We start from the raw sequence: 21,624 nt of genomic DNA on the forward strand, positions 1-21,624 counted from the left end.
ACCATTGCACCCCCTTATTTGCGCACACACGCACACAGAGTGTCCAGGAGAAAAGTGCTCAGTACATTTGACCATGCATCCCAGATTCAGCAAGGTCATTCAGGATAGGGGAAAGGGAAGATTTTGAGACCAAAAAAAAAAAGAGAAATGAAAACAAAACAGTCCCGCCCTGTCAGCATTATCTGGAGTATAAGAAATGAAGTTGGGGCAGACAGACAGACGGACTCCTGGGGTCTGCTGGCAGTCACAATGTCCAGAGGGCTTCTCTTTCTATGGCTGCTGACTGCGCTGTGGACAGGGCTTTATCTGAGTAAGTGCCTGGCCCTGCCAGGCGGGGGCCCCTGGGGGGCTCAGATGCCTGCGATGGAATTCCTCGCCTCCAGCAACAGAAGCCCACTTCATCCATGCATCTCCCCAGGGTTTCTTCTTTGGGGGGGTCTCTTCTTTGGGGGGGGTCTCTCTCCTTCCTGTTGCACAAGGTTTTATCTACAGACCTGTTTGGGGGCTTTCAGGTGGGGTAATTTGTGTTCATCTCAGAAACAGAAATTTAAGAGAAACATAGAAAGAAGGGGATGGATAAAATGATGGACAGATATACCCTCTGCAAATCATATCAGTGAAGGCAGAGCCGGCGTTCTGGTTAGAGTTCTCATAACAATTCTTATTTTTCTCTTTAGTGTCAGGGGATGTTTGCTTGCTTTTTTTGTTTTATTTGCTGGGGATGAGGCTTCAAGTTGAGGTTTTGTTCTGCACGTCGTTTCCAGGTTCTGGACAGTGAGCTGTAGACACTGGGTGCCAGCCCGTTTACACCTCTGCATCCTGGTGATGCTGGGCAAAGGGCTCCCTGCCGAGCCGTCGTCCTGTCTGGTCACTAACCATTAATGCTGGAAAGTGTCTGAACTGCTCTGGTCCTTCCATGTGCGTGAAACGAAGGATCCAGATAAGACCAGTTTAACAATCTGTGATTTGAGCGCTGGACAATCCCTCACGTCCCGGGCAGGGTTAAATTTGGTAGTTATTTCTGTGTGAATCTTTCGAGCACACTACATGACAAATCAGCTACATTCCAGGGAAAACCAAGGTGTTTCCTTTACCTCTCAAGCCTTGGCCAAGCCGCTCTCTCTGCCTGCCCTTCTTCCCTCCACCACTCAAGCGTCCTCAGGTCTCCACCGAAGTCAGGCTTTTCCTCGGCACTCAGGACTGATTTAGGTGTTTCTGCTGTGAGCTCCTGTCCTCCCGGGGCTGCCCCCATCAGAGAACTTGTTGCCTTTTAGTAATTGCTCACTAAATTACTTCTCTCCCCAGATATTTTATAGCAGTTTCTTTCTTTTTTTAAAATGGAATTTATTGAGGTGGCATTGGTTAATAAAATCATATAGGTTTTTAGGTGTATCATTCTGTAGTCCATCATCTGTGTGCTGTATTATGTATTCACCACCCAAGTCAAGTCTCCTTCCATCACCATTCATCCCCCACTGTCTGCTTTCTTTCTCAATGTTTTCCACGGTCTCTCTCTGTGTCTCTGGGAACTGGAGGTGTGAAAGGCACTAGAGTCTAAGTCTATATCTGCAGCTGCTGGCTGGACACTGGCTGGGCTTTGACGCAGCTCACGCAGCCTGTCCAATTCCATTTGAAGGAGGTGGCATGGCGAACTGTCTGTCCATTTGTTTTTTTGTTTGTGTCTTTCCTAAAATGACCCATTTAGAAGGCAGTGACTATTCAGAATCACCAAGAATCAATCAAAATTGCATATGCTCTTCAAAGGTGCTGAATCAGGCACTTGAGTTTGTAGACGGTGACCTGGAGACCTGGACTGGGGAAGGGCTTTTCTCAAGGTTACCTGCTGGAGCGGAAAGGAAGCTGGCGTGGGAACCCAGGTTGTACCCACCATCCTGGGTGATTCCTGGAAGGGGGAATGGATTTGACACTAACAATTCCTTTGTTCCAGGATACCTTTGTAACTGGAAGGAATGTTTTTTTTGTGCGTCCTCTTTGTAAATTCTTTTTTTAAAAAAATATTTTATTTCTTTTTAGAGAGAGGGGAAGGGAGGGAGGAAGAGGGGGAGAGAAATATCAATAAATGGTTGCCTCTTGGGGGTCCTTTATCCCTGGCCTGCAACGCAGGCATGTGCCCTGACTGGGAATCAAACTGGCAATGCCTTGGTTCATAGGCCTGTGCTCAATCCACTGAGCTATACCAGGCAGGTTCTTTTTGTAAATTCTAATGTGCTTGGTTACTTTATCAATTCTGTGCAGCATTCGATCCTTCCTCTTCGGGGAACCTTGGAAACTCTTTCTGAGAGGGGCTGTTACCCATCACCTTTATTTTATAATGATAGGGTTAGGGTGGTCGGTGACATGGGCTGCCAAAGAATTCACAGAGAGAAGAAAGTGTAGAGAGTAAAGGTTTTATTCACTCTCCAAGAAAGGAGAGGGGCATGGTATGGAAGGATACACCAGCATTGAGGGGTGGGGCTTTGAGCTTTTATTGGATTATAATTGGATTAAGCAAGGGTGGGGGGTGCTGCTGTTGGGTGGCTCCAGGCAGTGGGGGTGTAGCAACCTGAGGCTGTGGTTTGTTCCAGTGTTATCTCTGCTGGGGCTGTGGGGAGCGGTTAGTTCTGTTCTTGCCCCCAGTGACTTCCAGTCCTGGAGAGAAGCTCAGAACAGTAAAACGGCATCATGTTAAATAAGATTGTAGGCCTGCCTGGCAAATGGGTCCATAATAGCAAATGGGGCTGGCTTTGTCCTTTCCATGAGGTTAGGATTCTTGTGGCTTTTCTCCAAAATCGCAAAAGCTGTAACTGGCAGTGAGGTCTACAGTGTCAGTCTCGTGGGTGTTTTTGTGCCACACCAAAGTGCCTGCTTCCTTTTTTAAAAATATTAATAATTAATCAGATGAGTAATACAGAAAAACCCTTGGTAAAAAAAAAATAAAAATGTTCCAAAGCTAAAGTCGCTTTTGATGACCACTCCCAGGTCTTGTCCCTTTCCAGGGAGCACGGAGGTGACTGACATGAGTTGGGTGTGTATCCCACCAGACACTTTTCCACACATTTAGCTTTATATCTGTACACACACACACAGACACACACAGTGCAAACTGTTTTAGTTATTTATCAAATGGTTTTACATTTTATGTGTGGCATTAAAATTTGCACTTCTTTCTTTTTTAAATGTATTTATTTGCGAGAGAGAAAGAGAGAGACAGAAACACTGATTTGTTGTTCCACTTATTTATGCATTCATTCATTGATTCTTGTATGTGCCCTGACCAGGGATCAAACCCACAACCTTGGGGTGTCAGGATGCTCTAACCAACTGAGCTTCCTGGCCAGGGCAAAATGTGCCCTTTTCTTACTTTCCTAAGACTTGGAGTTTTCATGCCAGTTGACATGGGATATTCCAATAATCTGATATATGTGTCTCAATGGAGAGCACATGCCACAGTTTGGCCATTCCCATGTACACATGTCCACTCCATTCATGTGTGCATGAGGGCCACAGTAAACATGCACGATTAGGTTTTCTGATACATGTGCGTTTTTCTAGGGAAAATAAAACATGAAATTGCCGAGGCTTAGATAGTATATGTGCATGTTGACTGTTAAGAGAAACTGTGAGATTGGCCCACAGTGCAGCTGTACCAATTCTTCCCCCATTTCATTGCAGGTGGCTCCCACAGGCTGTCTCTTCCTAGGTCCCTATTGGCCAACACTTAATATTATCAGCATTCTACATTTTTGCCAAATAGGTGAAATTTACTCGTCACTTTGTGTTGCCTCACCCGTGAATTTTCTGTTATATTCTTTTTCAGTTTTTCTATTGTTTTTTTTTTTTTACATTTTCCTTAAGAAATAGGATCCAACCTTTGATGCTTTCGTACTTGGGAACATAAACTAATGACTCTCCAGAAAAAATAACTCTTGCGTATATTTTAAAATGAGTCTCCCGAACATTATAAGCTAATGTTTTAAACTGATAAGAACAGATACTACACTTGATCTTAGCCAAAAGGCCAAGAAGCGCTATGAGCTTACGTTTTTGAAGTTTCCCTTTTCAGGTGCACGTGTTCTGTCTTGCTAACACAGCCAAGAGTGGTGGCAATGAATTTCCAAGCTTTTCTCTTGGTTTTATGGTGGGTAAAGTGGATGTCCACAGCATCTGTGCTCTGTGAAACATTTTCACTGTGGCAAAGTAAAGAGAGTGTGAGTTCAGGGAAGGCTCTGGGCTGGTCTCAAATTGGAGTGACCTTCATCGGAGAGCCAGCTGCGTGAAAAACCCAGGAAGCACATCCTTTTGCTGTCTCTCCAGGCACCTCTTATGCTCACCTTCTAGAGAGGGATATCTAGACGATCCTGACACCTGAGTCAGGGAGGAGCAAGGGACTACAGGCCATGCCTTCTACAACTTAGTGCAATGGGTCAACAAGGCTAATGGATGGACAGTCTCATGGGGCAGGGGGTTCCTCGAGGAAAACAATGTGCAGGGACCTAGGCACCTAGGATGCTCTCCCCATGGTCTGGACCTTCAGCCTGTCTGGCTCTCACTTCAATAGTATTTTTTTCTTTTGGGGGGGGGGAGAGGTTTAGAACAATCACTGATGCTCAGTTAGACCAGTGGGCTTAACACTTGCAGAAGTAAAAATATTTCAGTCTCTCAGAAATGGATATAATCTTAGAAGAGCTAGTCCAGTGGTCCTCAAACACAGGTGAAAGAGTGACCAGGAGAGATCGGTGTCTGTTTCCATGGGCTTTGGTCCAGAGGTCCTGACTCGGGGTTGGTCAATACAATATATATATATTTTCAGCACACTCCCCAGGTCATGCTGATAAGTAGCCCAAGTTGGGAAGCATGGATGCTTTATTTTAGAAATACAGGGTGGGGCAAATGTAGGTTTACAGTTGCTTGTATGAAAAACTCTATTTCCTATACTGAATGGAGAGGACAATGAGACACAGTTCAACAGCCCATCTTCCTGCCTTAGCCCTGTCTGGGCAGGAAGACAGAGGGAGGCCCATTTGAAGCGTTCCAGTCAGTAGCACGTAATCATTGCTTAGTGGGATACAGAGGGCGGGGTGCTGCTTTGGGACCTGTTTCTGAGAGTTAGTGGAATTGGGGCCAGGACTTTTCAGTACTGAGTGTATTGGTTTATGTAATGGTACTCAAGGTCAGAGTTTTTTAATCAGCACCAAGGTCTTGCTGTGGAAATGGGTTTAAACACTCAGGCAGGTCATCTGTCTCCACTTGGGGGATGGAAGGATGTGGAGCTGGGAGCTCAGCTGTGGCGAAGGGCCTGTCAAAAGTAGACCAAAGACACCTGTATATCAGAACCCTCTTCATCTTCCTGGAAGCATCTGTTTGCATGATCTCTGAGTAGCATCCCTGTAGCATTTTAGTGCCACACAACCTGGTCTTCTCATCCTTCCTCACAGCTCCAGCTGCATCAGAGACCATCGTGACAGCGTTTCTGGGTCAGCCGGCCACTCTGCCTTGTACTTACACATCGTGGTCCGTCAACAGCAACAGCATGTGCTGGGGCAAAGGCCCCTGTCCCAACTCCAAGTGCACCGAGGAGCTCCTCCACACTGACGGGGCACGAGTGGTCTCGAGGAGGTCGACAAAGTATGACATTTGGGGGAATATCAGAAGAGGTGATGTCTCCTTGACCATCTTCAACACCAAGGAAAGTGACAGCGCTGTGTACTGCTGCCGCATAGAGGTGCCTGGCTGGTTTAATGACATCAAGAAGAACATTCGCCTGCAGCTTCAGAAAGGTGAGCACGCGAAGGGGCGCATGCTGGTGGAGGGAGAGATACGGTGGTTAGTGGGTCATAGATTAGGTGGCGCGGGGAGGGCTTTAGCTCCTTAAGCAACCAGTGGACAGACTGAATCTGAGATGTGTTCCTATGACCAGAGGAGCCACAGAATGGGGCAACGGCTGGCAGGGGCAAGAAGGTGGCAGAGATGAGTGAGTGGAGGGTGGTGGTGGGGAAGGAAATTGCAGGGTCCGTGTGAGGAAGGCAGCTGCTTTTCATCGAGGAGACTGTCGCCTTGCAGGAACTGGGGCCCAGTGTTTCCAGACCTCAATGTTTATGTGAGCTGTGCTGATTTTTGCATGTTGGCAAAGGTTTCAAGCATATACTCTGTGTACGAAATAAAGTGTGTCCATGGGTCAGCCTCAGCCCGTAGACTGGTACTTTGCAGCTCTTGGCGGAGGACAAAGCGGGTGGGATGTTTTGACACGGGTGGCCATTTTCAGGTCTTTTGTTACTCTGTTACTATCCGTTGCTTTTGGTGAGATTTGGAATATGGTGGGACACCCAAAGATTAAGCAATGCCCCCTTACCCGGAATTGTCAAACCTCAGTTGTTATGCTTCTTTTTTCTAATTGAATTTATTGGGGTGATTTTGGTTAATAAAATTAGATAGGTTTCAGGTATACACTTCTATAGTACATTGTCTGTATAGTGTATTGTGTCCCATCCCAAATCAAGTCTTCGACTGCCATTTATCCCCCCTTCACCCTCTTCTGCCTCCCCCACCCCCTCTGGTCATCACCACGCTCCTGTATCTGTCAGGAGTTTTTTTTTTCTTTTGGTTAATTCCTCCCCCTTTTTCTCCTACCCCCCTCACACCTTCCTCCCTGACAGCTGTCAGTCTGTTCTGTCTCTCTCTATGAGTCTGTTTCTATTTTGTTTGTTAGTTTAATCCTAATGCACTTTAAAATTTTACAACTGATGTGGATGCTTCTAATTAGAGGACTTTCATGCACATTGGCATATTTTTCTTTCAAAACCACTTTGGGAGATAGCAGTCACTATTATTTTGATTTATTAAATGAAATGATGCCAATCCAAGTCTGCTCTTTTCAAGCCTGGTATGACAAGTTATTATTTTATAAAATACTTGTTGACTCCCCTGCTCTCTGGGGTCATTTCTAAGTTCAATCGAAACTATTGGTATTTTTCTGGTCCATTAGCATTCATGGAAGTTTGGCATCTTTCCTAGGGTGGGATCTGCAGGAGAACTGTGTCTAATGAACCCAATTTCAAACGTTTAGGGGGTGAGTGGAACTGGTCTGAACCAATCTTTAGTATCTGAAAAACACTATATCCTCATCCTATGTTGCATACTGCAGGCTCAGTTTTTATAGATTTTAATTTGACTACATTTTATTGTGGAAAGAATGCCTAAGTGAGTTCTACCCTCTTAGCCAATTTTTTTCAAGTGTACATACAATATGTTATTGTCACCTATAGATACAATGTTGTGCAGCGGATCTCTGAGTTTATTCACCTTGTTTGGCTGAAATTCTATTTTATGCATTTATTTTCCTTTCTCTCAAGTTTAATTTGTCACATATAAGGTTTTCATAGACAATCAGTGTTCGTTGTAATAGTTTATATCAAAAGTCAATAACATTTATCTAAAATGTTACCTGGCTACATAGCACGTTTGACATTCCTGCCCACAGGAAAAAGGAGAGCAATGGATTTATAGTCAATGGATTTGGATTTGGCTGGTTTTGATTCTGAAAGTGTCCTGGACTGAAATTTTTTATTTTTTATTTTTTTTATTTTTGTTTTATTTTTTTGACTTTTAAATAACTTTTTAATTTTTTCCCCAATTTTTTAATTTAATTATTTTTCAAGTACAGTTTTCTGTCTCTTACTCCATCCCATCCCACCCCCCTGAAATTTTTTATATTTGGGCTCATTTTCAATGCAGTCATTTACTTACTCATGGATGTTTTCGGAACATTTACTATGCACAGGACACCATGGCAGGTATAAGATTTGTACCACAGAACAGAACAAATACAGGATTTCCCATGTAGAGCTTACTGTGTGGTGGGAGAAGCAGACATTAAACAGTAATCATCAAATAAATGTGTAGTTATGAAATGCAGCCCATGCTGTGAGGGTAAAGTGTAAGAGAGCCAAAAAAAACCTGTTATTACAGAAAACAGGTGCCTTCCGTGCAGAACTGCCCTGCTGGCTGAGGCAGGAGGGGTTAAGCAGGAGTGAGATTGAAGACGAGAGACACTTGGAAGCAGCAGGCAAAAAGTTCCTCCAGCCAGAAGGTCACTAACATGTTCAAAGAAAAGGCACGTGGGCTGGGGAAGGGTGGCCAGCACAGCAGAGACCTGAGATTGGAAAGGGATTGGTGGAGGCTGTGGCCAAGGTCGAGGCCTTGGCCCTTTGTCTTAAGGGCAAGGAGGACCCGGTAGAAAGTTTTAATCAGGAAGTGACATGATTAGATTTGTCATGTTAAAACATTACTCTAACCAATGTGTGAAGAACATATCAGAAATGCCAGTTTTCTTGGACATTGCAATGGTCCAGGACAGTGGACCGGGTGAAGGCAGCAGAAACAGAGAAGTGGCAGGATCCCAGTTATATTCGTATTGTTTCCCTTTTCTTCCATCTCTACTCAGTACCACATACATCTTCTGTTGGTTACAGCCTCAACGACCACCCATCGCCCGACCACCACCACCACCACCACCACCACCACCACTACCACCACTGCCACCACTGCCATGACAACCACCACAGCCATGCCTCTGACAACAGTCCTGACTACCCCTGACCTCCCAGCCACAACATCGCTTCGGACAAGACCCACCACCGCCCTCACAATGGCAACGACCACATTTCCCCCGGCAGTGCCAAGCACCCTTCCTGAGGCAACCAAAAGTCTCCCGACCACTGGATCTGCCACAGAAGAGCCCGTGCTCACTGCAGGTGCGTGGCACAGCTGGCCCTCCTGTCCCTTCTTCTGATCAGATGTATAGTGGGTCCCATGGAACAGGGTTCTTCAGCTGAAAGAGCAGCCCAGAGCCTTGCTTGTGTGTGTTGGGGGTGAGGGGGGTTATGTGTTAGTTTTCTGTGTTACTATCCTAACGAAAACCACAGACTGGCTGGCTTAAAAAACAGAAGTTTATTACTAATTTTCTTACTATTCTGGAGGCTAGAAGTCTGAGACCAAGTTGTCAGCAGGGTTGGTTTCTTCTGAGGTCGCTCTCCTTGGCTTATAGGTGGTCATCCTCTCACCCTGTCTGTGTTTGTGTCCTCATCCCTCCCTTTTACCAAGACACCAGTCACATTGCATTATGACCCATCCCAATGACCTCACTTCACCTTTTAAAGGCTCTATCTCCCAACATTCATATTCTGAACTCCTAGGGACTAGGGCTTCAACACATAAATTTGGAGGGTGGGGCATTATGGAGACCATAATGGCATGTGTGTATATACACCAAACTGTTTCTTCTCTTTGTTTTATGGTTTCCTGTTTTTGAAAAGCCAGCTACTTTCTGGAGGGCAGGAGGGTGGGGTGGGGATTCTCCAGTTGACCTCCCAGGAATCTTGCAGATGGTCACTGAAGAACCAGGCAATATCAGACTCCAGTTCCATCCTGCCTGGGGTTAAGTCTCTGGTTGGGCCTTAGAGACTGATTGAGGAAAAGTCTCCTCAGATGCTCTAAGATATTTTTTGATGGTGAAATGGTTCTACTGTATTTCTTTCTTCTTGTGTTGTTTCTCTTGAATCTTTTTTGATCCTGCATCTTGGACCTCTCACTGAGTTACTGACAGGGGCTTATCAATGCTCCCACCATGTTTCCACCTCTGGTTCTTAAGGATAAGATGATTAGAAAGCAGCCTGGTGAGGTTCTGGTTGGTTGGGCATCATCCTGCAAAGCTAAAGGTTGCTGGTTCGATTCCCAGTTAGGGAACATGCCAGGGTTGTGGGTTTGGTCCCCTGTCAGGATGCATATGAGAGGCAACCGATTGATGTTTCTCTCTCACATCAGTGTTTCTCTTCCTTTCTTTCTCCCTTCTTCCCCTCTCTCTAAAAATAAATAAATAAAATCTTTTGAAAAAGATTACTATAAAACAATTGTGAGATAGTCAGAAGGCTTTCTTAAGCATTTCAATTGCCTTAATGAGGCCTGGATCATTTAGATAGCTTTACAGTATTCGACTGGCTAATTCTATTATGCTCTGAATAGTCACCTAAAGTCCATGAACTCTAAACCAATCCACTGCCTTACATGTTTTTTACTTTATTGGCCTTTAAACGAATCATCTTAAGATACCTCTGCCTTTTCCCCCTAGATTCTAAAAATTACTTGCAATTTTTGAAGAAAACCTGAAATATATAGAAAAGCACAAAAACAACTATAAAAAATAGGCCCGAGTCTCACCACTCAGCATACACACTTACTTTTTTTAAGTGCCTTTCTTCAAACTTTTTTCTTCCAGAATCAGAAACTTCCTTTCTCCCTAAGGTGACTTCTGGAGACACAGCCAGAGGTATGTGGACACTTGCTCCTCCTTCTTTCCTTACCTCTTAGACGGAGGGGAAGGAAACAGTGACTGCGGTGTCCTCGGAGCAGATGAGCAGAAAGGACTTGTGGACCCCGTGAGCCATGAAGTCGACCTGGGACACACTGATGTCAAGGCAGCATTTGTGGCGCATTCGTTCCTGTGGATTAGGGATGAAAGGAGAGGGAGAGGGCAGAGAAGGGAAGGAGGGAGGGGCGTGTACTGATGGAGTGGTTGGTTTGGATTCATTCACGCCATCCTGCAGGCAGCACGTGTCTAGAAACTGTCATTTCCACTCTAGGGTAAGTGGTGCCGAGCTGTCTCATTCTGATCCCAAGCCCACCAGTCTTCTGGGGTGAAACAGCCACGGGGGGCACTCACGTGACTGGCTGCCTTTTTATAGTGGAGGGAGAACCCCTTTATTCATTTGTCCTTCCATCCGTCAAGCCTTCTTTAGGTACTTACTAGGGCCCAGGGGCAGAGAACTCCCTCCAGATAAGAGGAGACTCACATCCGTGAGGCGGGCTAGAGACAAGGGCCTGGGCTTGACTCCCAGGTCTACTGCTATTTGCTGGGGGTCTCTGGCCTCGGTTTATTCCCAGGTTTGTTGTGGAGCTGGGTAACTTCGTGCACTTAAAGGACTTATATGAGTGCCTGGCGCATTAGTAAAGCACTGAAAGGATGGCTGTTACCTTAACAGGACTTACAGGCAGGCCGAGGCAACAGACATCTGGGGGGTAAATGAGCCGATGCTTGGGATAGAACAGTGCCGGGAGCAGGGTGGTATCCTGTGCGCGCTGTGGTGCCTCCCTGCCTGGGTTCAAAACCTGTGGGAAAGTTACTAACTCTCTCTGGGCCTTGGTTTCCTCACTGATGAAATGGGAATAATAATAACAGCTTTCCTACATATGCGTCTTTTTCCAGGGATTAAATGAGAAATGCTTGTAGATCACTTTGAATAGTGTCTGGCATGTACTAAATGCTCAGTAAACATTAGCTGTGTTTTTTTAATGGCAGCAGTCAGTTTTGGGGACAGAGGGACCCCCAAAATAGAAAAGTAAGTATTTACGTAAGTTTGTTTTCTCTCCTCCTTTGTTTTTCGTTTTTTTTCCAGAGACCAAAGACTGGGTTCTCCAGTCAACATCACAGGCATTGACATCGAAAAGGACAGACTCAGGGGTTTTTTCTCAGCCAAAGGGTAAGGGGCCTTGCACCCATGAGCAGAGTCCTCTTCGGCCATGGGAACAGTCTGGCGTCTGCCAGCTTGTCTTGGGATCCAGCTGTTTTGGTTCCACTGCGGTCACATCCTACATCCTCCTGCAATCTGGGATGAAAGTGAAACACGCTAAAAGTATCAGTGCTGGTTTCTTCCCTCCCCCCTCACTTCTGAACTCCTTCCTCAGCCGCTTCTGACTTGAAACTAGAAATGCTAGTGGGAGAATCATCATCCATGCATTTTTCAAAATACTACAGACATATTTTTTTAATCCTCATCCAAGGACATCTTTCATTGCTTTGAGAGAGAGAGAGAGGAAGAAGGGCGAGACAGAGAGAGAGAGGGAGAGGAGGTGGGGGTGGGGAGAGAGAGACAGATGGAGAGACATCAGATTAACACTGATCAGTTCCCTCTTGCGCATGCCCAGACCAGGGATCAAACCCCAACATTTTGGTCTATGGGACAGCGCTTCAACCAACCGAGCTGCATCAGCCAGGGCCTGCTAACTTATTTTAAATTATACAAATATTACACTAACACATTTTGGTGAGTGATACGTAAAAAAAGTTAAAAACAAAGTTCTCTTTAGCTGCCTCTCTTTAATCCCATTCCCTCCTTTGAGGTCACCATGGCTATCTCGAAGATGAACATTCTAGATCTCTTTCTAGTCCCTTATGTGTATGTATAGAGAGGGAAACATACAGTTTGTTTTGTATGTGGATTTTTTTGAACAAAATATTTTTTGAATTTAATTCTTATTCAAGTACAGTTTTCTGTTTTATATGTGGATTTTTTAAAAATGCTATCATTCTGTGCACAGCCTGCTGCATTCTGTTTCATTCACCTCACATTTTATATATATATATATATATCAGACTGCCTTCTGCCTCAGTCTGTGCAGATGTGCATCATCACACTGAACTGCTGTATAGTAGTTCATACTGTGATACTTATATATTTTTATGGGTAAATAGAATAGACTTTATTCTTTTTTTAAAATATATTTTATTGATTATACCATTACAGTTGTTTCATTCCCCCCTTCATTCCCCTCCACCCTGCACACCCCTCCCCCTTCCTCCCCTTTAGTTTATGACCACGGGTCTCTAGTTCTTTAGATTCTATATTTCCCCCACTATTCTTGCCCTCCCCCCTATCTATTTTTTACCTACTGTCTATGCTACTTATTTTCTGTATCATCTCCCTCCTTCTCCTCCTCCCACTCCCCTGTTGCTAACCCTCCATGTGTTCTTCATTTCTATGGTTCTGCTCCTGGTTTAGCTGTCCTCTTAGTTTGCTTTCGTTTTAGGTGTGGTTGTTAGTAACTGTGAGTTTGCTGTCCTTTCGCTTTTCATATTTCTTATCTTCTTTTTCTTAGATCTAAGTCCCTTTAACATTTCATATACTAAGGGCTTGGGGATGATGAACTCCTTGAATTTGACATTTTCTGAGAAGCACTTTATCTGCCCTTCCATTCTAAATGAAAGCTTTGCTGAATAGAGCAATCTTGGATGTAGGTCTTTGGATTTCATGACTTGGAATACTTCCTTCCAGCCCCTTCTTGCCTGTAAGGTCTCTTTTGAGAAATCCGCTGACAGTCTGATGGGTACTCCTTTGTAGGTGACTGTCCCTTTATCTCTTGCTGCTTCTAGGATTCTCTCCTTCATTTGAATCTTGGCTAATGTAATTATGATGTCCCTTGGTGAGTTCCTCCTTGGGTCCAACTTCTTTGGGACTCTCTGAGCTTCCTGGATTTCCTGGAAGTCTATTTCCTTTGCCAGACTGGGGAAGTTCTCCTTTATCATTTGTTCAAATAAGTTTTCTACTCGTGGCTGTTCCTTTTCCCCTTCTGGTACCCCTATAATCCGAATGTTGGAACGTTTAAAGATGTCCTGGAGGCTCCTAAGCCTCTCCTCATTTTTATGAATTCTTGTTTCTTTATTCTTTTCTGGTTGGATGTTTCGTTCTTCCTTCTGGTCCGCTCCATTGATTTGAGTCCCAGTTTCCTTTCCATCACTATTGGTTTCCTGTGCATTTCCCTTCATTTCAATTAGTTTAGCCTTCATATGTTCCTCTATTTTGTGACTAAAATCAACCAGTTCTGTGAGCATCCCGATCACCATTATTTTGAACTGTGCATCTGAGGGGTTTGCTATTTCTTTTTTGCTTAGAGTTATCGGCTCTGGGACTTTGAGTTCTTCTTGAGCCATATTTTGGACTGTTCATGCCCATTACGTTATGAGGAGCAGAGCTCTAGGTGTTCACTAGGGCCAGGCCACTCAGTTGCTGGGTTGTGACGTTGTATGTGGGGGTGGGGCCAAAGGAAAGCAATGGCAGGCCCCCTCTGCTGCCTCCTGCCGCCACTGCAGGCTGCACGGTCTGTCCCACTGTGCACGAATGTACAACCACAGTCAGCCTGCCACTGGGTTCGTCAGCTGGGGCCTACGCGGTCCTTCTCACTGCTCACTCCTTTGCTGGTTTATCTGCGCGTGAATGTGTGACCACAGCCAGCCCGCCGCCCTGCGCCCTCACTGAGTCAGCCCAATGAGGCGCTGCCTGGGTGCCTGGGGTCAGGGGATCTTTCTTGCCTGTCCCCGCTCCGCTGCTGGCTCCGCCCCTCTTACCGGTCCGGGTGAACGGTTCGTTGTTGTCGGACTTCCGTATAGTTCAATTTTCTGTTCTTTGGCTGCGTCTTTATTCTCCAAACCTTTGTTGTCTTTAAACTTGGTTGTGGGAGAAGGCACAGTGTTTCCACCTACGCCTCCATCTTGGCAGAAGTCCTCCATACTGTGATACTTATAGAACCCATTGCCCCGTGAGGGCATTTCAGTTGTTCCAGTGTTTCATCCTTGTGAAGAGTCTGCAGTGGACAGCCTTGCATGTGCGTCCCCTTGAGCATTTATCCGAGTGTCTCTCGAGCCAGGGCGGTGCTCAGCAAGGGGAGGCTAGGCTGAGAGGCATGTGCAGTGTTAAGTGGAATAGCTGTTACAACATTGTCCTCCAGAAAGGCTGTGCCAACTTGTTTTCCTGCCCCCAGAATGTCTGCTTTCCCATATCTTCCCTGCACTTGACGTGACCGTTTGTGTAATGCTTTTCAGTCTTCCTAAGAAGAAAAACACCATCTTGTTCTTTTGCTGTTCTGGTTAGCAGAGGGTTTGGGTGACATTCTCTGAGTTTATTCGCCAGAGGATGGCCATCCTTTACCTGTGGGAAGGAGGCACTGCCATATCGCTCTCAAAGGCTCAGAAGATAGGATGGGAGGGGGCAGACAGGAGTGCATGGAAGGGGCACGGTGCTGAAGGAAGACTACGGATCCAGATGGAATGCGAGTGCGGTGGAGAAGCAGCTCTGGCCTGTGCTGACTCTCACGGTGGGAAGACTCGATCTGGACTCCATGTTTGTAACGTCAGGGAAACTACGTCCCGGAGATTCAAACCTTCTTTGTCCATGGTGCAGGGTTAGGGTGGAGGCTGTTTTCTATTGGGAGAGAAGGTGGCAAGCAGAAAAGTGACAGAGGGTGGGCAAGGAGTTTTCAAAACGCCATCTTTTATTCCCTTTAAATCTTGGGCTTTTTTGCGTTGAATTGGGCAAAGACATTGACTGTTGGTTTACTCTCTTCTGTGATATTCCTGATCCTTTTCGGTTCACTCCTCCATGTTAAATTCTGGAAGAGAGGGAACACCCGCCCCCACACCCAGAGGCGGCACTGTGGTGGAGGAACTTGTTGTAAGAGGGTGTGGTGTGTTCGCCTCTGTGTTAACCTCTACTTGTTAGGGAACAAGCCAGGGTTTGTTGAGCACGCACCATGTGCCGGCCAGGCTCTTGCCACAGGCCACTTCCTCCAGTCCCTCCACAGCAGGCACCTTCCCCGTCTGACAGACTCTCCCGAGGCCACGCAGCTCCCGGGCACCAGCCCTGGGAAGTCCAGCCTGGGCTTGGTGCTCTTAGATATTATATCATCTTACCTTGTTTTCCTGCCTGAAATGGAAGATCCCGTTCTTCCATTGACCATTCTCTCCTCCTACTGGTTTTGGTAACAAAAACGCCTGTAATGATAATTGCCATCAGCTCAGGACTTAGCTATGTGTTAGGTGCTATGCTAAGGGTTTATAACATGAATTTTCTTACTTAAATCTCACAATGACCTTCTAGTCGGGCATGGACATTACCCTCCCCCTGCCCCTTTACACATTAGAGAAAAACAGCAGGAGGTTAGAGAGCTTCTTAGAGAAGTTTACACCTATTCAGGTCTTTCTTTGTCTTAACACCATTCATTTACATGCATAACCTCATTGGATTTTTCACAAAAGTCTACGAAATAGACACTACCATCATCACCCTTATCCAGGAGTTCATGAAGGTTATCACACGTCTGGGGAGTGACAGGCCTGGCTTCAGCCCGAGTCTGCTCCACTCTGATGCCACTGTACGCCGTGCTGTGCTGCCTCCCCCCCGCGTCCCCTTGGAGGCCTTGCTAGAATAATGAGGTCACTTCTTCACTTCCATGAAGGTGCTTTCACCCGACATCAGAGGGCCTGCGTGTCTCTGTGGAGTTTCCTTTCCCTGGCTAAATATCCGCAATTCCCTCCTCATTTCTCCATGTAATTTTTTGGATGGTAAAAGTTCTTTCATGATCGAGGCCTGGTTTTAAATTCTTACAGAAGATCTCGTCAAAACTACTGTTCCCTAAAACGAGCCTCACCCAGAAAGGTGATCTCTCACCTCCACTCTCTGTGGAGTTCATGGATGGGCTGGGGTGTGAGGAGTGATTTGCCCAAGATCACACGGCTAGAAACACCACCAACAATAATAACAGCAAAAACCTTCATAGGTTCTGCAGCTAAAGAAAGCCTGTTACAGGAATTTAAATCATTCCTTCTAGCCCGAGGAGTGATTCATGTTTGCTTGGCAGCAAGAGTACGTGTGAAATGGTTCCAGATTGTTCCCTAAAGACTCCATCTCTGGGGGGTAGGGACTCTGAAGTCGGGGTGAGGAGAGCCACGTGGCTGTCATTTCCTCAATACAGTCAGGTGGCCTGGGATTAAGTCCTCTCCTGTTTAGCCCTGAGGCTCCCTTTGACCAGCTCAGTGACATCCCCAGTTCGTTCTTTCCAGGCCTTTCTGCCCACAGTCCCCCAGGTAGCCCAGGGCCAGGGTTAAAGGAGCTGTACCCCTTTAAGTGTGGGAAAGGTTCAAAGGCTCAGGTTATATCCCAGCTCTGCCATTTCCTGCTGGGTTTTTCCCCACTTTTTGATTTTCAGGTAAGTGACTTGTTCTATCCTTTTCTAAATCTCAGTTTCCTTAACTTAGAAGATTGAAATACTAGCGGTCCTTATTTCACAGGGCTTTTAAGTGAGGGAATACGTGAGAAAACTGCCCAGCCCACAATTACTGGCTAGTCAACGATAGTCACAGGGAGGATTCCTATGTCCTCTCTTCCGTCCTGGGCTGCTGGTCCTTCCTGCTCGAACGCTCTCACTTTGAGTTCAGACCCGCAAGGTAACCAGAGGTCACTTCCAAAGGCTCCCAGCTGACTCACCATTCCTTGTAAGCACATAGACACTTTTCAGTTTTATTTTGTTTGTTGTTTTTTTTTAGCTGCTGATCACACCAGAGAAACAGCTGATGAGGGACAAAATTACAAACTTGGGGAAGTTACAAAAGCTTTAAAATTGTAAGGTCAAAATTCTCTGCTTACAATTTGAATAAAGCCGAGATTCTGAAAGTTTTCCACAGACTCCTGTGGCTGTGGCTCTGTAGAACTCTCAACGATTGCTTTTTTCCTGTGGGTGGACACCTTCAATCTTCCGCTGCCTCTTGCTTGCTTTGCATCACTGCATCTCTGGGAGCCATGCTCTATAATTTAGTCTTAGAAAGCAAGTTGTAGCTGAAAAAGAGCTGTGGTGGAGTTTACTTTGCAAGGGCTTCCAGCTTTGTGTCTCTTATTTTGTAGGACACTTCTAAGTGTGTAGCTTCTATTTCCACCATCTGAAGAAGCCCCACCCAGGGGGACAAATCTTCGCCTTTCTACTGCTGCCTGGAATAGAGCTCAGAGATGTGGGGCAATTTTCCCAAGACCACACAGCTAGACAGAGTGAGGGTAGGGACGCACACCTAGCTCTTATGAGTTTTAAATTGTGTCCGTGAACTCTGGGGGACCACAGGGTTGTCGTGTATGGAAAACTGGGAAACTGAGGCCAGAAAAGGCTCCAAGTTAAGAGGCCTTACAATAAGTGAGGAAGACAGCTGAGACCAGAGGCCAGTTCTCCTGATGTCAGGGACAGTTGGCCCTTGTCTCAGGACTGGCAGTCATTGACTGGCAGTCATTGTCTCTCCACAGAGCTTCCCTGAGGGCAGATTTTCATATTTGATCCTAAAGCATTAGGATTCACTTTTTCCCAGCCCCGAGATGGGTCATTATATCCATCACCAGCATGAATTCAAAGCTGTAGAACAATTTCAAATTGAATGCACCCGAATATGCATGAGGGCTTGGCTGTCAATCTAGTAAAATTGGAAAAAAATGAATGTTGCTCTGGTAATAATAACATTTTTCCTTCCTTGAGATTTTTATAGTAACTTTTTCTTGGTCCCAGGGTTAGGATGGTGAAGAAGTAGGGAAAAGATGCTTTTAGGAACATTTGTTCTATCACTATTTTTGGGGGGCGGGGGGCAGTTATACAAAGCCTGTCCATGTATCATGGTCCAGAGCAAACTGGCATTCCAAGGGATCAAAGGATTCCCAAAGGAAATGGGTTTTCTATCTTTATTCTGGCATTTGGATTGCATATGTGGATACTTGGGAAGGCCTTTCTAACCTGCCATTCATTAACCATGGCTTATCTGGTCATTTCTCTGTACAGGGCACAGGACATAGAAACCTAAGTGAGCCATGACCTCTGTTCTTAGAAAGGTCACATTTTAGTAGTACAGGCAGGTATACCAATTAGTTGTCCAATGTGCTTTGTTTTGAATAGAAGTATGAAAAAGTTTGCTGGGGCCCCAAGGAGGAAAAGATGGATTCTGTCTTGGAAAGGAGGGCCAGAACAATTTCAGTGTGATCTTGGAATTGGTTCTTCGAGGACAAGACCATTTCACTGAAGAAGGAATTGGGAGGAAGCCCAGCGTGAGCAGAGACAGGGGGACTTGGTAAGAGCATGAAATCTTTGGATAGTGTTTAATCAGTTAAATTTCATGGAGACAAGGAGCTGGTCATGGTCAAGCTTCTTCAAGGACTTGATTGATGGGCCGAAGACTTTAGACTTCATTCCAGGGTCATAAAGAACCATTCGTGGTTTTTCAAGTAGGGCATGACATTTTCAGTTCTGTTGTAGGAAAGACTGATCTGGCAGGAGTGCGGAAGGTGTCAGAGGGGAGCGGGCCTGGAGGTGGAGAGCTGGCTCCCCAGGGGGTCCCTGCAATAATTCAGGCGGAGGCTGGAGCTGAGTGTCTAGACTAGAAGGATGGCAGCAGTAACAGCAGAGAGGGGCGGGGTCAGAGCCCTTTAGGAGTTAGAATCGAGAGGACTTGGTGACGGAAGGAAGAGCGGGTTGGGGGGGGTGACTAATTCTCCGTACTTGGGAGACTGGATCCATGTGATGGGTTATCCAGTAAAGGCACCCCCAGGGCAAGAATGGCATTTACTTGGGAGATCTTGAACCGGATGTGTCTCAGGGATGTCTCACAGGCAGTTGGGAATGTGGGGGCTGGGCTCATTTAGGGATGTCTGGGTGGGGTGGGTGTCTTTGATGGTTGGCACCTACCTCAGGTCAAATAGTAATTACTATGATGATTCACAGGGTAAATAGGGACTTGCCCCTGTGCCGATAGTGTCGAACACATGATCTCAGAAGCTACAGTTCAGGGCCATCAATGTAATTTTGGGGGTCACCAATAATAAATGGCACTGAGTGCTTCTGATATGCCAGGACTGGGCTGGATGGTTTTATTTTTATTTTTATTTTTTAAAATATATTTTACTGATTATATTATTACAGTTCCATTTTCTCCCCTTCACTCCCCTCCACCCTGCACCCCAGCTCCCACCCACATTCCCCCCTTTTCTTCATGTCCATGGATCATACATATAAGTTCTTTGACTTCTCATTTCTCATACTATTTTTGCCCTCTCCCTGTCTATTTTCTACCTACCGTGTATACTACTTATTTTCTGTACCTTTTCCCCTTCTCCCTCTCCCACTTCCCTGTCCATAACCCTCCATGTGATCTCCATTTCTGAGTTCCTGTTCCTGTTCTAATTGTTTGTTTAGTTTGCTTGTGTTTTTGTTTTAGGTGTGGTTGGTTGTTAATGATTGTGAGTTTTCTATCTTTATTCCATTTTATTTTGCTGCCCCCTTTGTCTAATATTAATTGACCACAGAGACTTAGGTTTATTTCTGGGCTCTCTGTTCCATTGGTCTATGTGCCTGTTTTTATGCCAGTACCAGACTGTTTTGATTACAGTGGCCTTGTAATACAGTTTGGTATCAGGTATTGTGATCCCTCCTACTTTGCTCTTCTTTGTCAAAATTGCAGCTGCTATTCGGAGTCATTTATGGTTCCATGTAAATTTTTGAAGTGTTTGTTCTGTCTGTGAAATATGCCATTGGTACTTTAATACGTATTGCATTGAATCTGTAAATTGCTTTGGGTAGTATGGACATTTTGATGATGTTAATTCTTCCAATCCACGAACACAGTATATGTTTCCAATTGTTTGTGTTTTTCTTGATTTCTTTCTTCAGTGTTGTGTAATTTTCTACATACAGGTCTTTTACTACCTTGGTTAGGTTTATTCCTAGGTATTTTATTTTTCTTTTTGCTATATTGAATGGGATTTTGTCTTGATTTCTGCTTCTGCTGTTTCATTGTTGGTATACAAAAATGCCTTTGATTTCTGGATATTGACTTTGTAACCCACTGTTTTGCCAAATTCATTTATTAGGTTGAGCTGTTTTGGGGTGGAGTTTATAGGATTTCCCATGTACATTATTATGTCATCTGCAAACAGTGACGGTTTTGTTTCCGCCTTTTTGATTTGGATGCCTTTTGTTTCCTTTTTTTGTCTGATCACTGTGGCTAAAACTTCTAATACTATATTGAATAGAAGTGGTGAAAGTGGACAACCTTGTCTTGTTCCTGATCTTAATGGAAAAGCTTTTAGTTTTTACCTATTGAGTGTGATGTTGGCTGTAGGTTTCTCATATATGGCCTTTATTATATTGAGGAATGCTCCCTCTATTCCCACATTGCTGAGTGTTTTTATCATAAATGGGTGCTATACCTTACCAAATGCTTTTCCCACATCTATTGATATGATCATGTGATTTTTGTCTTTGCTTTTGTTTATGTGATGTATTACATTTACTGATTTGGGAATATTGAACCATCCTTGCATCCCTGGGATGAATCCCACTTAGTCATGGTGAATGATCTTTTTTTTGTTTTAAATATATTTTATTGATTATACCATTACAGTTGTTCTATTCCCCCCCTTCATTCCCTTCCACCTGCACACTCCCTCCCCCACCATTCTCCCCCCCTTAGTTTATAACCACGTGTCTCAAGTTCTTTGGATTCTATATTTCCCCCACTATTCTCGCCCTCCCCCCTATCTATTTTCTACCTACCATCTATGCTATTTTCTGTGCCTTCTCCCCCCTTCTCCCCCTCCCACCCCCCTGTTTCTAACCCTCCATGTGTTCTTCATTTCTATGGTTCCACTCCTGATCTAGCTGTCCTCTTGGTTTGCTTTTGTTTTAGGTGTGGTTGTTAATAACTATGTGTTTGCTGTCCNTGGAGGTTCCTAAGCCTCTCCTCATTTTTTTGAATTCTCATTTCTTCATTCCTTTCTGGTGGGATGTTTTGTTCTTCCTTCTGGTCCATTCCATTGATTTGAGTCCCAGTTTCCTTTCCATCACTATTGGTTTCCTGTGCATCTCCCTTCATTTCAATTAGTTTAGCCTTCATATGTTCCTCTAATTTGTGACTGTGTTCCTCTAATTTGTGACTATAATCTACCAGTTCTGTGAGCATCCTGATAAATAGTGTCTTGAATTGTGCTTCTGAGAGGCTGG

At 45.1% G+C, this 21,624-nt stretch overlaps 1 protein-coding gene and 1 pseudogene across 2 annotated transcripts in view; one reads left to right on the plus strand and one right to left on the minus strand.

The window, feature by feature from the left end:
- Window positions 1-203: 203 nt before the first annotated feature.
- TIMD4 (T cell immunoglobulin and mucin domain containing 4) overlaps window positions 204-21,624 on the plus strand; it is a 46,459-nt gene continuing 25,038 nt past the window's right edge. For both annotated transcript variants that reach the window (XM_037044825.1, XM_037044826.1), the window contains exons 1-5: window positions 204-310; window positions 5,436-5,777; window positions 8,469-8,750; window positions 10,271-10,321; window positions 11,448-11,531. In XM_037044825.1, coding sequence (XP_036900720.1) covers window positions 250-310; window positions 5,436-5,777; window positions 8,469-8,750; window positions 10,271-10,321; window positions 11,448-11,531 — 820 coding nt within the window. In that variant the 5' untranslated portion in view covers window positions 204-249. The remainder of the gene's footprint in view (window positions 311-5,435; window positions 5,778-8,468; window positions 8,751-10,270; window positions 10,322-11,447; window positions 11,532-21,624) is intronic.
- Window positions 3,915-4,030, minus strand: LOC118986234 (uncharacterized; annotated as a pseudogene).

The sequence above is a fragment of the Sturnira hondurensis genome, unplaced genomic scaffold, assembly GCF_014824575.4.
Source record: "Sturnira hondurensis isolate 20B ecotype Veracruz unplaced genomic scaffold, ASM1482457v3 Scaffold0004152, whole genome shotgun sequence".
Lineage (NCBI taxonomy): Eukaryota > Metazoa > Chordata > Mammalia > Chiroptera > Phyllostomidae > Sturnira > Sturnira hondurensis.